Source organism: Salvelinus namaycush, chromosome 28 (assembly GCF_016432855.1).
Source record: "Salvelinus namaycush isolate Seneca chromosome 28, SaNama_1.0, whole genome shotgun sequence".
Taxonomy (NCBI): Eukaryota; Metazoa; Chordata; class Actinopteri; order Salmoniformes; family Salmonidae; genus Salvelinus; species Salvelinus namaycush.
Window position 1 is genome coordinate 41,820,552 of NC_052334.1, and position 15,050 is coordinate 41,835,601.

Genomic DNA, 15,050 nt, shown 5'->3' on the forward strand with positions numbered 1-15,050 from the left:
GTTGGGAGAAGTTGCTCTCCGAGGATATGTTGGGACCATTCTTTATTCATGGCTGTGTTCGTAGGCAAAATTGTGAGTGAGCCAACTCCCTTGGCGGAGAAGCAACCCCACACATGAATGGTCTCAGGATGCTTTACTGTTGGCATGACACAGGACTGATGGTAGCGCTCACCTTGTCTTCTCTGGACAAGCTTTTTTCCCGGATGCCCCAAACAATCGGAAAGGGGATTCATCAGAGGAAATGACTTTACCCCAGTCCTCAGCAGTCCAATCCCTATACCTTTTGCAGAATCAGTCTGTCCCTGATGTTTATTCTGGAGAGAAGTGGCTTCTTTGCTACCCTTCTTGACACCAGGCCATCCTCTCAGTCTCTGCCTCACTGTGCGTGCAGATGCACTCACACCTGCCTGCTGCCATTCCTGAGCAAGCTCTGCGCTGGTGGTGCCCTGATCCTGCCCTGATCCCGCAGCTGTATCAACTTTAGGACACGGTCCTGGCAATTGCTGGACTTTCTTGGGCGCCCTGAAGCCTTCACATTTGAACCGCTTTCCTTGAAGTTCTTGATGATCTGCTAAATGGTTGATTTAGGTGCAATCTTTCAGGCAATATCCTCATCAACACTCACACCTGTGTTAACGAGCGAATTACTGACATGATGTCAGCTGGTCCTTTTGTGGCAGGGCTGAAATGCAGTGGAATTTTTTGGGGGGATTCAGTTCATTTGCATGGCAAAGAGGGACTTTGCAATTAATTGCAATTCATCTGATCACTCTTCATAACATTCTGGAGTATATGCAAATTGCCATCATACAAAATGAGGCGGCATACTATGAAAATTAATATTTATCTCATTATCAACTTTTGGCCACAACTGTATATTAAAAGAAGATCCCTTCAGCTTTCTAGAGGCCATCACTCTGTTTCCTCACGCAATTGCATAGTCTATAGGAAAGTTGCGCAGCTCTCATGAAGTGTTTGATTAGGTTTTCGACTTGCATTGATGTCAGTGTTTAGACGAACAATCGAGTCCTGCGTATGAGGAAGTTTGTAAGTTCGGTATGCTACTAATGACCATCAGCAGCAAGAACTTGGAGATTTCTAGTTACTAAACGGTCATGTGGATTTTGACTGCGGTCATGAATTGTGACTGCCGGTTGTAATACGGTCACCGTAACAGCCCTATCTGTGACCATCAGATATCTGTATTCCCAGTCATGTGAAATCCATTAGGGCCTAATGAATGTATTTTAATTGACTGATTTCCTTATTCCATATAAAGTAAAATCTTCTGAAATTGTGCATATTTTGTTCAGTATATTAAAAAGCTGTGTAATGTAATTTAGCTATGCAAGTCATTATTCTTTACAGTTGCGTTCATTTGTTTCAAAAGTATATCATTTTTGAGACACGTTCCAGACCTGTGATTTTACTTTCCGTAGGCCGTCGTTAATGTCGGACCCTGCACACGATAGAAAATACATTAATGTGCCAGGAAACAATAGGCTGAGTGGATTTTGACATCTGCCGTGTAAATTCATTAATGGTATAAATGGACGTGCAACTCAATGCTCTCTCCAGGGTAAAGATTGTTTCAATGTTATTTCCTGATATCCAATTGTTAGTGATGTCCCATTGCTGCAACCCTCATATGGACACGGGAGAGGCGACGGTCAGGAGCCGGGTGTCCTCCGAAACAATGGCAGGCCAAAGAGTCGCCAGAGTGCTATGAGCCTTAGACCGGTTTGCCACTTGGGAGGACCAGTGTAAAGAAATTCAAATGCAACAGCGCACACTCTTACCGAGAGGTGGTTTAGACGGTAGACTGTCAAACCAACAGTGTTTCCATGTTAGCCCACACTTCGTGACTGACAGGCGCCTGTCCTCTCGATAGATCGCTAGAATATGCATGTTCATTCTAGCTGGAGAGGGCTCGACAGACTTATCTGACTAGCGAAGTAGCTTGCTTAATTTACGTGGAAAAGGTACCCGGTTGAAAACGATTTCGACTAAAGCTGGCTAGTGGGAAAACACGGGTACACTAGGTTGTGTTCAGTAGGCATGAAAGGGGAGGGGCTTATCTCAACCGGTCCAATAAGAAACCATGTTTTTCTGTTGCCCACGGGTTTGTTACGGTGTGCCCTACTTAAAAGACCCTGTTTATTTGAAATGCCCTTCTCCACCTTTACTTTTCTGTAGGCCTTGTAAGAAGCCGCTGTCCCCCTCCTGTACAGTCCAGGTGTCTGGGCTTGAGGACAACCCCGTGCCCGTTCCCCTGTTGGCCGCGGCCCTCACCGCGGACACGCGCAGCCTCCTGCTTGCCTATGGCAGCTACCTGCAGCCCATCATGGAGAGATTGGTGAGTGGTGCACAGTTCAATTGAATAGTGTCTACTCCAACACGCAACTGTAACCTGTCAAGTGGAAGTTTACAGCTCAAGGTTGTAGTGCGGGTAGCTAATAAAAAATTAATCAAGACTCAATCCTTTAAGTCTAGGCTGATAATAGGCGAGCAATATTCCTGACTTGAATGTCATGTGCCGTGGCTTGTCAATGTACAGGTCTCACTTTGGTTTTTGCGTTGGTTTCAGCAGAGCACTATACTTTCTACCCTGTTAGAAAATGTGAACATTTAGAAAAAAATAGAATGCTAAAGAAAATATGGACATTGTACATTTTATTTGTTCAGTGCATTCGGAAAGTATTCAGACACATTGACACTTTCCACATTTTGTTAAGTTTCAGCCTTATTCTAAAATGGGTATTTAAAAAAATAATTCTACGCACATTTTAAATACAAAAAAAGATACCTTATTTACATAAGTATTCAAACCCTCTGCTATGAGACTCGAGATTGTGCTCCGATGCATCCTGATTCCATTGATCATACTTGAGATGTTTCCACAACTTGAGTGGAGTCCACCTGTGGTAAATGTAATTGATTGGACATGATTTGGAAAGGCACACAGCTGTCGATTATAAGGTCCCACAGTTGACAGTGCATTTTAGAGCAAACACCAAGCCATGTCGAAGGAATCGTCCATAGAGCTCCAAGACAGAATTGTGTCGAGGCACAGATTTGGAAGGGTACCAAAACATTTCTGCAGCATTGAAGGTCCCCAAGAACACAGTGGCCTCCATTCTTAAATGGAAGAAGATTGGAACCACCAAGACCCTTCCTGGAACTGGCCGCCCAGCCAAACTGAGCAATCGGGGGAGAAGGGCCTCGGTCAGGTCACACCTCCTCTGGAGGAAATCTAGCATCATCCCTACGGTGAAGCGTGGTGGCAGCATGCTGTGGGGATGTTTTTCAGTGGCAGATACTGGGAGACTAGTCAGGATCGAGAGAAAGATGAACGGAGCAAAGTGTTAACTCGAAATGACACAACGACAAGGTTCCAGTTTAACAAAGTTTACTCTACTATATGAACACACTACAAGGTAGCCATTACACTCCAGGCTAGGTCCAACAACGACTAGACTTCCTGCGCATGCTCACTCTTGACTGAGTGATAGCCCCGTAATAACAGAAATATAGGGATACTTAAAACATGAACTTAACACAAAGGACGTAGAGATCCTTGAGAACTTGCTCCAGTGTGCTCAGGACCTCTGGCTGGGGTGAAGGTTCACATTCCAACCGGACAACGACTAAGCACACAGTCAAACCAACGCAGGAGGCTTCGGGACAAGTCTCTGAATGTAATTGAGTGGCCCAGCCAGTGCCAGGACTTGAACCCGATCGAACATCTCGGGAGAGAACTGAAAATAGCTGTGCCGCAGCGCTCCCCATCCAACCTGACAGAGCTTGAGAGGATCTGCAGACAATGGGAGAAACTCCCCAAATACAGATGTGCCAAGCTTGTAGCAGCATACCCAAGAGGACTCGAGGCTGTAATCGTAGCCAAAGGTGCTTCAAAGTACTGAGTAAAGGGTCTGAATACTAATGTAAATGTGATATTTGCTTAAAACATTTAAAAATAATCCAAACCTGTTCACTGTCATTATGGGGTATTGTGTAGCTTGAGAAAAAAAACGAATCCCTTTTAGAATAAGGCTATAATTTAACTGTGGAAAAAGTAGGTGTCTGAATACCTTCTGAATGCACTGTATATAATAAAAAAAACACATGATTATACAGTTACTGACATTTTGTCCCTTCCCTTGTCCCCCATATAGGATGTGAACACAGCGGAGAGACACGTCTGCCTAACCCGCGATGTCCACACCACTCTCACCCTCGCCATGGAAACCACTGTTTCCAAGGTAATGCCCTGCGGATGCCATTTTGGCCTTTTACTCTGTTCTAAATGGCATGGGCTCGTTTCTGGTATCAACGCAACATGTGAAGTGTTTGTTTCATGATAATCCAGCTAAACTGCATGATCATTACACAAGTGCATCTTGTGCTTGGGACAATAGGCCTCTTTAAAATGTGCAGTTTATTCACAATGCCACAGAAGTCTGAAGTTAAGGGAGCGTGCAATTGGCATGCTGACTGCAGGATTATCCACCAGACCTCTTTCCACAGAATTTATTGTTATTTTCTCTACCATAAGCCGCCTCCAACATCTTATTAGAGAATATGACAGTACGTCGAACCGGCTTCACAACCAGATCACGTGTATGGCGTCGTGGGCGAGCAGTTTGCTGAGTTTCCCATTGTGGTGGTGGGGTTATGGAATGGGCAAGGCATAAGCTACAGACAACGAACACAATTGCATTTTACCAATTGCAATTTGAATGCACAGGGATTCTGTGAGAAATATCACAATAGATACTGGCTGATTTTCTAATCCACAACCTAGCTATTTTTATCAGGTATCTGACAAATATTCCCAGTTATGTGAAGTCCATAGATTAGTGCTTTAATACATTTATTTCAAATTGACTGATTTCCCTAAATGAATTGTAAGTCAGTAAAATCATAAATTGTTGAGTGTTGCCCTGTGTATTTTTGTTCAATATACATGCTCTTGTCTTTCAGGTGAAAACCCCAGTAGTGAACGGCAAGAGCAAAGCTCTTGTCCCTGGTCTTCCCGGTCACCAAGCGCCGGTCAAAGCAGGTTTGGGATCCGAGAAGAGGAAAAAGGGCACAGGCACCAAAGAGGTATGTTGACCTTGTCAACCTGCCCCTCAACTCGGTTGGCGATTGCAATAAAAACCTTTATTTTGAAGATTTGTCTTGGAAACCCAGCACATGAATTTTGTCTAGTTGTGTCAGATTTTATTTTAACCTGTATTTAACTAGGTAAGTCAGTTAAGAACAAATTCTTATTTACAATGACAGCCTAGGAACAGTGGGTTAACTTAACTGCCTTGTTAAAGGGCAGAACGACGGACTTTTACCTTGTCAGCCCGGGGATTCGATCTAGCAAGCTTTCAGTTACTGGCCCAACGCTCTAACCACTAGGCAACCTGCCGCCCCAGATGCTCGAATTAGTTCTAGGGGCAGACCTGTTAGAGAAGATGGTAGAATAAGGAGATCCTTTTTTTTTTTTTTTTTTTTTACTGAACATTGTACAAATGCCATCAACGTGCTGAATTGTAACTCACATAAAAATAAAATGTCAATACAAACTAAAATACTATAAACAGCAGGTACATGCAAAGTATGCTGCTTAAGGAGAGCAGTAGTTCCACTTGTCGATCTGCCAAATTTCCCTTTCTGAAATTTGAAAAACACCTGCGAAATCGTAGTTTGTGATCAGTGACATTCTGCGCACCAGAACAAAGTTGATCATTAGTTGTCGCATCCCTGAGTCTGACACACTACGATAAGTTATATTAGGTGCATCTGTCCACGAGAGATGAGATTTAAGCGATGATCTGACATCGTTTCACTCAGCAAAATGTTTAAATATATAATTATCAGACTCTTAACCAAAACTTAGAAATGTGTGCATACAACTTATGAATAAGTGTTCCTAGGAATCAAACCCACTATCCTGGCATTGCAAGCAATGTTCCCTAAAAAAAAAAGGGCACTGGGCAAATTTCACTTCTGCTGTGCACGAACTCGAACGTTGTGAAATTTCTGTAACTTCCAGTGCACATTTACTATGAACACTGAGGCTTTAGCTGCTTTTAGTTAGTTTCAGTCAAGTAGGCTTTTGTTAAAATTTTATCCAAAACCATGGTAGAAAATGCATCACAGAACAGCTATTTCCATGTTAAAATGTTATATCATTGAGTCTACAGTAGCAGCCAATGTGTGGTGTTCAATGTAGGCCTACATTCATAAGATAAAAATAAAAATAAAGCTGCAGTGCTTGACATTAACCTGTTTATCCAATTGTCCTTCAGGCAACGTGACTGAAAATGTGCCATTGGCTACTTAGCTTATTCAAAATACAACACTCCCGCTTAGACAAAGCTCTTTACCTGACTCTTTTCAAATATGGCTTTTTGTGCTCTTGTAGTAAGCAATCACTCATCATTTCTGACTATAGCATCTATAACTGGGCTAATAACTCATTAACTAGCAAAGGTTATGAAGAAATGCGCACACGTGGCTACATGCAGCTCTCACTGATCTCAAAAGAAGCCCGTCTACTCATGACCGCTCATTCTGTGAACACAGTCCAGATCAAAGTGAATGGCAATGGTCTGTTTGCAGCTCTGATTTGGCTTTGCCGCACTGGTCACGTATGACTGAGTCCTGCATGTCAATACAATAGAATCCTACTCCGGTGCGTTCTGCCTACAACCACATTCCTTACGTAGTTTGTTTTTGTTTAGGTATGTTGCAAAGTGGCTTGTTGCCTCGATCATAATTCCCACAGTCAAGGGAAATGTTGCGTGTGTTAGCTGAGGGGTGAAACTCACATCTCGTGCTTCTCTGTGCGGGCTGATATTTATTCTGTGGAAGTCCCAGGGGAGCTGCGTGCCCGCACACTGTTTAAAGGGAACATTGGTTGCAAGCAGTATGCTCTACTAACTGAGCTTACAGAGGACCTGTTGCTGCCATTAGGCATGGACGAATTCTGTGTTACTCTGTCAGTAGTAAATACAGTCAGACACCATGCAAAAGTATCGTTTCACTCATCTCTTACTAAGGGCAAGTGCTATCCTGTGGCCTAGCCAGTCAACGGAGGAGTGAACACATTGTAGCACAGCAAATAAAATACTATATAACCCTTCTCAAGTAGTATCTGTTAGCAGCAAACTGCTAGTGCGTCGCCTCATTTACTTCACTGTTAACCCATCCACTGCTACTCCAACTTTTTCCTCCCCAGATGTCCATAGAGGAGCGACTGGGAGAGATCGACTTGTCACTTGAGAAGGGAGGAGTCAAGAAAACCCCCTCTCTGCAGACGGACAACTTCGCGGTGCTGCTGGTGCAGGGTCTGGAGAGCAAGGACGTCAACATCCTCAATGTGAGCCGACCCTTTTATTTGTGAATATATATATATGGGCTCCGATATGCCAAGATAAGGCACAAGATCCCTGTAGTGTTCAGAAAAATGTATGAAATATTTCTTTCCCTGATTTGGGGGTTCGTAATATCCAAAGGCTCATGTGATCATGCAACAAAACCAACGAAACAGATTGACATGTAAACTACAGTGCATTCGGAAAGTGTTCAGACCCCTTAACTTTGTCCACATTTTGTTACGTTACAGCCTTATTCTAAAATTGATTTAAATAATAGTTTTTTCCCCTCATTAATATACACCATAATGACAAAGCAAAAATAGGGTTAGACATTTTTGCAAATGTAGAAACTGAAATACCATGTTTATGTAAGTATTCAGACCCTTTACTCAGGACTTTGTTGACGCACCTTTGGTAACAATTACAGCCTCGAGTCTACTTGGGTATGACGCTACAAGCTTGGCACATCTGTATTTGAGGAGTTGCTCCCATTCTTCTCTGCAGATCCTCTCAAGCTCTGTCAGGTTGAATGGAGAGTGTCGAAGCACAGCTATGTTCAAGTCCGGCCTCTGGCTGAGCCACTCAAGGACATTCGGAGACTTGTCCCGAGGCCACTTCTGCTTTGTTTTGGTCGTTGTCCTGAACCTTCGCCCCATTCTGAGGTCTTGAGCGCTCTGGAGCAGGTTTTCATCAAGGATCTCTTTGTATTTTGCTCCTTTGCCTCGATCCTGACTAGTCTCCCAGTCCCTGCTGCTGAAAAACATCCCCATAGCATGATGCTGCCACCAACATGCTTCAACGTAGGGATGGTATTGGCCAGGTGATAAGTGGTGCCTGATTGCCTCCAGGTGTGACGCTTGGCATTCAGGCAAAAAGTGTTTGATTGATTTTGTCAGACCATACAATCTTGTTTCATGGTCAGAGTTCTATAGGTACCTTTCGGCAAACTCCGAGCGGGCTGTCATTTGCCTTCTACTGAAAAGGGGCTTCCGTCTGGCCACTCTACCATAAGGGCCTGATTGGTGGAGTGCTGCAGAGATGGTTGTCCTTCTGGAAGTTTCTCCCATCTCTACAGAGGAACTCCGAAGCTCTGTCAGTGACCATTGGGCTCTTGGTATTCTCTCTGACCAAGGCCCTTCCCCGATTGCTCAGTTTGGCTGGGCTGCCAGCTCTAGGAAGAGTCTTGGTGGTTCAAACTTCTTCTGTTTAAGAATGATGGAGGCCACTTCTTGGGGACCTAAAATGCTGCCATTTTTTGGTACCCTTCCCCAGATCTGTGGCTCGACACAATCCTGTCTCAGAGCTCTATGGAGATCTCCTTCGACCTCATGGCTTGGTTTTTGCTCTGACATGCGCTGTCAACTGTGGGACATTATGTAGACGGGTGTGTGCCTTTACAAATCATGTCCAATCAATTGAATTTATCACAGGTGGACTCCGAGTTGTAGAAACATCTGAAGGATGATCAATGGAAACAGGATGCACCTGAGCTCAATTTCGGGTCTCATAGCGAAGGGTCTGAATATTTAAGTTATTTCTGTGGTTTTTATAAATATTCGCTTTGTGGTATTGTGTGTAGATTGAGGAACACATTTAATACATTTTAGAATATGTGGAAAAGGTGAAGGTGTCTGAATGCTTTCCATATTCACTATGTTTAGTCTCAATGAGTATTGAACGCAAATACATTTGCACAATGAGCACCTGTCTTTTGAAATACTTTAGTTGTTGGTTAGCTAGCTAGTGGATTTTTGCCATGTTAGCATGACCATGAAGTCAGTCAACATTACATGGTAACAAGAACTTGCTGAAATGAGCCACCTACGATTCCACACATGGCAGCTTCTTGTCATTGTTGCTAGGGAGGTTGAGATGTTTTAATGTTGGGCTCATTTTCTCCCCCTGCAGTGCAGTTATGACAACTAACATGGCGTTCCCCAAACTGTCCTGGGGACCCCAAGGTGTACACATTTTTTGTTTTGCTCGAGCACTACACAGCTGATTCAAATGATCAACGCTGGATAATGAATTTGAATCAGCTGAGTAGGTGTTTGGGAAACGCTGCACCAACAGGTCCCCATCCTTATAAAAAGTCACAATTTTCACCAATACAGTTGAAGTTTACATACACTTAGGTTGGAGTCATTAACTCGTTTTTCAACCACTCCACAAATTTCTTGTTAACAAGCTATAGTTTTAAGTCGGTTAAGACGTCTACTTTGTGCATGACACAAGTCATTTTTCCAACAATTGTTTATGTGCAGATTATTTCACTTATAATTCACTATCACAATTCCAGTGGGTCAGAAGTTTACATACACGAAGTTGACTGTGCCTTTAACTTCTAGCGACTCAGAAACCCGGACCCGGGAGCACCCCCCCCCCCCACTGATTAGCATCGCTAGCATAGCGTCACAATTAAATAGTAGCATCTAAATATCATTAAATCACAAGTCCAAGACACCAAATGAAAGATACAGATCTTGTGAATAAAGCCGCCATTTCAGATTTTTAAAATGTTTTACAGGGAAGACAAAATATGTAAATCTATTAGCTAACCACGTTAGCAAAAGACACCACTTTTCTAACTCCATCAGTTTCTTACTCCATCAGGTGCTATCACCAATTCGACCAAATAAAGATATAAATAGCCACTAACCAAGAAAAAACTTCATCAGATGATAGTCTGATAACATATTTATTGTATAGGTTTTGTTAGAAAAATGTGCATATTTCAGGTATAAATCATAGTTTGCCATTGCAGCCACCATCACAAATCTAACCAAAGCGACTAGAATTACTACAGAGAGCAACGTGTATTACCAATTTACTCATCATAAAACATTTCTTAAAAATACACAGCGCATAGCAATGGAAAGACACAGATCTTGTGAATTCAGACAATATTTCAGATTTTCTAAGTGTTTTACAGCGAAAACACAATAAATCGTTATTAGCATACCACATGTGCAAACGTTACCCGAGCATTGATTCAAGCCAAAGAGAGCGATAGCATTATCACCACCAAAATGTATTAATTTTTTCACTAACCTTCTCAGAATTCTTCCGATGACACTCCTGTAACATCATATTACAACATACATATAGAGTTTGTTTGAAAATGTGCATATTTAGCCACAAAAAAACGTGGTTATACAATGAGAATAGTAGCCAACCTGGGCCGAAAATGTCGGGCGCCATTTTGGACAGTGATCTAGCCTGATGAATAACTATTCATAAACTTTACTAAAAAATATAGGGTTGACAGCTATCGAAAGACAAATTAGTTCTTAATGCAATCGCTGAATTACATTTCTAAAATTATCCTTACTGTGCAATACAGGGTTCGCCAAAGCGAAGCTACCCAAAAAAAATGGCGGCTTATGCGTTTAACATTTTTCAACAGAACAACGATTTATCATCATAAATATTTCTTACTATGAGGTGATCTTCCATCAGAATCTTGGGCAATGTATCCTTTCTCGGGTCTAATCGTCTTTTGGTCGAAAGATGTCCTCTTGTCCCGTCGAAATGGCCACTAACGTTCGACCGGTACTGGAAACGTGCCCAGCGCTTCAAAGTGCGTCACAAAGAAATGCCTCAAAATCGCACTAAACGGATATAAATTGCTATAAAACGGTTTAAATTAACTACCTTATGATGTTTTTAACACCTATAACGAGTAAAAACATGACCGGCGATATAGAAGTGCCTAAACCAAAGCTTGGAAGGAGGCCAGTCCCGACGTCCATCGTGCGTCAGGCGCAGGAAGAAAAGAAAGCTACTTCCGCCTTGTGGTCTTTTATACAGGCCCTGATTGCGCAATCGACTCCATTCAAATTGTCACCTCTTACTGACATCTAGAGGAAGGCGTGGGCAGTGTTTGTATCCTCATAGCATTTACAGGGACATTAAAACTGACCTGGGACCAGAGGCCAAGATTTCTGAAATCTCACTCCCTGTCAGGAAAAGTGCTGTAGAATGAGTTCTGTTCCACTCAGAGACATAATTCAAACGGCTATAGAAACTAGAGTGTTTTCTATCCAATAATAATAATAATATGCATATTGTACGAGCAAGAATTGAGTACTAGGCAGTTTAATCTGGAGACCAATTAATGCTAATGCGAAACTGCGCCCCCTATATTCTCAAGAAGTTAAACAGCTTGGAAAATTCCAGAAAATTGTCATGGCTTTAGAAGCTTCTGATAGGCTAATTGACATCATTTGAGTCATTTGGAGGTGTAACTGTGGATGTATTTCAAGGCCTACCTTCAAACTCAGTGCCTCTTTGCTTGACATCATGGGAAAATTTAAAAAATCAGCAAAGACTTCAGATTTTTTTTTAATTTTTTTTTACAACAAGTCTGGTTCATCCTTGGGAGCAATTTCCAAACGCCCGAAGGTACCACGTTCATCTGTACAAACAAAGGTACGCAAGTATAAACACCATGGGACCACGCAGCCGTCATACCGCTCAGGAAGGAGATGCCTTCTGTCTCCTAGAGATGCAAATCAATCCCAGAACAGCAAAGGACCTTGTGAGATGCTGGAGGAAGCGGGTACAAAAGTATCTATATCCACAGTAAAACGAGTCCTATATCGACATAATCTGAAAGGCTGCTCAGCAAGGAAGAAGCCACTGGTCCAAAACCGCCATAAAAAAACCAGACTACGGTTTGCAACTGCACATGGGGACAAAGAGTGTACTTTTTGGGGAAATGTTCTCTGGCGTGATGAAACAAAAATAGAAATGTTTGGACATAATGACCATCGTCATGTTTTTAGGAAAAAGGGGTAGGCTTGCACGCTAAAGAACACCATCCCAACCGTGAAGCACAGGGGTGGCAGCATCATGCTGTCGGGTTGCTTTGCTGTAGGAGGGACTGGTGCACTTCACAAAATAGATGGTATCATGAGGGAGGACATTATGTGGATATATTGAAGGGACATCTCAATACATCAGTCAGGAAGTTAAAGCTTGGTGGCAAATGGGTCTTCCAAATGGACAATGACCCCTTGGCGTACTTTCTAAAGTTGTGGCTTAATGGTGCAGTTGATATACAGCCATTGTCAATGGTTGAGGATGTCCGCTTCAATACCCTAATGGTATATCTAGAGCCTGACTACAAATGCCATGTAGAGAAAAAGTGGCGGCCCTGATGGAGTAATTGTACAATGATGGCTCTGCAAGTACAAAGCACGAGCTCTCAAACCATATGTGGCGATAACACATTGTTGGACGTTGATGAATATGCCGACATGCATCACTGCAATGATCCATCACATTGAGAAGTGGGACATGAAGTCCTATTTACTGAGACCTTCAAGGAGAGGCACACAAGAGAACCTAAAATACACCATCGTTGCTGAGTGGTTGGGGTACAGCAGTAAGGTGAGCGGCAACTGGTAGGTTGCCAGGACTGCTCTAGATCCAGCTGCATTGCCCCCTGGTGGTCATACGCAGGACCACATCTGAATTGTGAATGTAAATATTATGAAAAGTTTAAACGACAATGGTACATTAAACCTTTTTAAATTTGTCACATCACTAATTGGTATCTCACGTTCAGAATCATAAAGCATGTCTACCGCCCCCATCGCATCATTTCCGTGACGTTTCAGCCATCCAGTCTTGATCTTCCGCTTTATTTCTAGCTTACAGAATAAAGGGAAATTGGTATAGAGTTTATTAGTCCATAAGATCCCTGACCCTTCCGCTTTTTGTCTGTGACATACCTTTACAGTTGCCAAACTTGATAGCACTTTCAACTTTTGGTTTCTCTGAAGTCTGTTCATTGACGTTGGTCTCTCCTCTGCCCCACAGGATGTGTTTCAGACCCGGAAGGATAACTTAATAAATAAAACCGTTTCCCGGTTACCCATCCCTGCCGTCTTGCCATTGCTGGAGGAGATCACCAAGAGAATGCAAGGGCATCCATACACGTAAGTGAACACCCCCGAATCGTATATGATCAGGTATTGATTATATTCACATTCCCGTTGACGCAAGACAAAGACCAACTAAATTGTGCCGCTAAATCTATTTACCTTGAGTCATTTAGCAGACATTCTTATCCAGAGCGATTTACAGGAGCAATTAGTGTTAAGTGCTTTGCTCAAGGGCACATTGGTAGATTTTTAACCAAGTCCGCTCAAGGATTCGAACCAGTGAACTTTTTGCAATGCTCTTAACCGCTAGGCTGCCTGCAAATCAGGATTTTGTCTGTAATACCAGAACCAAAGCATCTATATTCCTTTTGGGTTGTTTTTAGTTAAATCCAGAATGCATCATTCCTAAACCCTTCACCCTGATATTGTTGCCTGAAGGGAACCTAACTGCACCCCCACTCAACTAGTTTCTCCTTTCCCCATTGTACTACAGGGCAGTGCTGATGGTGCGATGGCTCAAGGCTGTTCTCATGCAGCACACCTCCTACCTGTCCTCGGTGAGTCTACCCTTGTCTTCAGCAAGCTACTAACTTCAAACCCAAAATATGGTTTGTTCTGGGGCATGTATAACGGAAATACTGTTCAGCTCACAAACTTGTTTTTGTTCAACAGTTTATATAGTTGTACACACTTATACAGTCAGATTATTGACCCAGGGCCAGTGTTTATACTTTTCTTTAATACTGATCTATGCTTTTGTTCTATCCCCGTACCAGTTGCCAGACTTGGTGTCTCAGCTGGGAGTGTTGTACCACATGATTGAGAGCAGAGTCAAAATTTTCTACAAACTGACCAAGCTGCACGGCAAGCTCTACATGCTCATGACCCAGGTATGTCTTGCCGCTAGTTGTTTTTACTCCAGTTAATGCAAGTGCTACTCCCAAAAACTCCACACGGGAAAGCAGGTCCAGAGAAAAACCTACGCTGTGTTTGAATACCCATATTCAAATGGTGTATATTAGTGTATATTACATACTTAATGAGTATATACAGTTGAATTCGGAATTTTACATGCACCTTAGCCAAATACATTTAAACTCAGTTTTTCACAATTCCTGACATATAATCCTAGTAAAAATTCCTTTCCAGTTCCTCCTGCAGCAAAGCACCCCCACAACATGATGCTGCCACCGCCGTGCTTCACGGTTGGGATGGCGTTCTTCGGCTTGCAAGCTTCCCCCTTTTTCCTCCAAACATTACGATGGTCATTATGGCCAAACAGTTCTATTTTTGTTTCATCAGACCAGAGGACATTTCTCCAAAAAGTAATATCGTTGTCCCCATGTGCAGTTGCAAACCATAGTCTGGCTTTTTTATGGCGGTTTTGGAGTAAGTAGTGGCTTCTTCCTTGCTGAACAGCCTTTCAGGTTATGTCGATATAGGACTCGTTTTACTGTGGATATAGATACTTTCGTACCGGTTTCCTCCAGTATCTTCAAGGTCTTTTGCTTTTTTGGGATTGATTTGCATTTTTCATCTCTAGGAGACAGAACGCGCAGTATGACGGCTGCGTGGTCCCATGGTGTTTATACTTGCGTACTATTGTTTGTATAGAACAATGTGGTACCTTCAGGCGTTTGGAAAATGCTCACAAGGATGAACCATACTTGTGGAAGTCAAAAAATACATTTGAGGTCTTGACTGATTTTCTTTTGATTTTCCCATGATGTCAAGTAAAGAGGCACTGAGTTTGAAGGTACACCTCCAATAGGCTAATTGACGTCAT

At 42.6% G+C, this 15,050-nt stretch overlaps 1 protein-coding gene and 1 non-coding gene across 2 annotated transcripts in view; both read left to right on the top strand.

Moving 5' to 3' along the window:
* The window catches only part of LOC120023769 (WD repeat-containing protein 43-like), a 44,860-nt gene that overhangs the window by 20,857 nt on the left and 8,953 nt on the right, over positions 1 to 15,050 (top strand). Inside the window, exons 8-14 of the mRNA XM_038967865.1 lie at positions 2,197 to 2,356; positions 4,176 to 4,262; positions 4,984 to 5,106; positions 7,235 to 7,375; positions 13,200 to 13,318; positions 13,758 to 13,821; positions 14,041 to 14,154. Coding sequence (XP_038823793.1) covers positions 2,197 to 2,356; positions 4,176 to 4,262; positions 4,984 to 5,106; positions 7,235 to 7,375; positions 13,200 to 13,318; positions 13,758 to 13,821; positions 14,041 to 14,154 — 808 coding nt within the window. The remainder of the gene's footprint in view (positions 1 to 2,196; positions 2,357 to 4,175; positions 4,263 to 4,983; positions 5,107 to 7,234; positions 7,376 to 13,199; positions 13,319 to 13,757; positions 13,822 to 14,040; positions 14,155 to 15,050) is intronic.
* Positions 6,970 to 7,106, top strand: LOC120023861. The gene has a single exon (XR_005472783.1). It is a non-coding gene; the product is annotated as a small nucleolar RNA SNORA15 (small nucleolar RNA).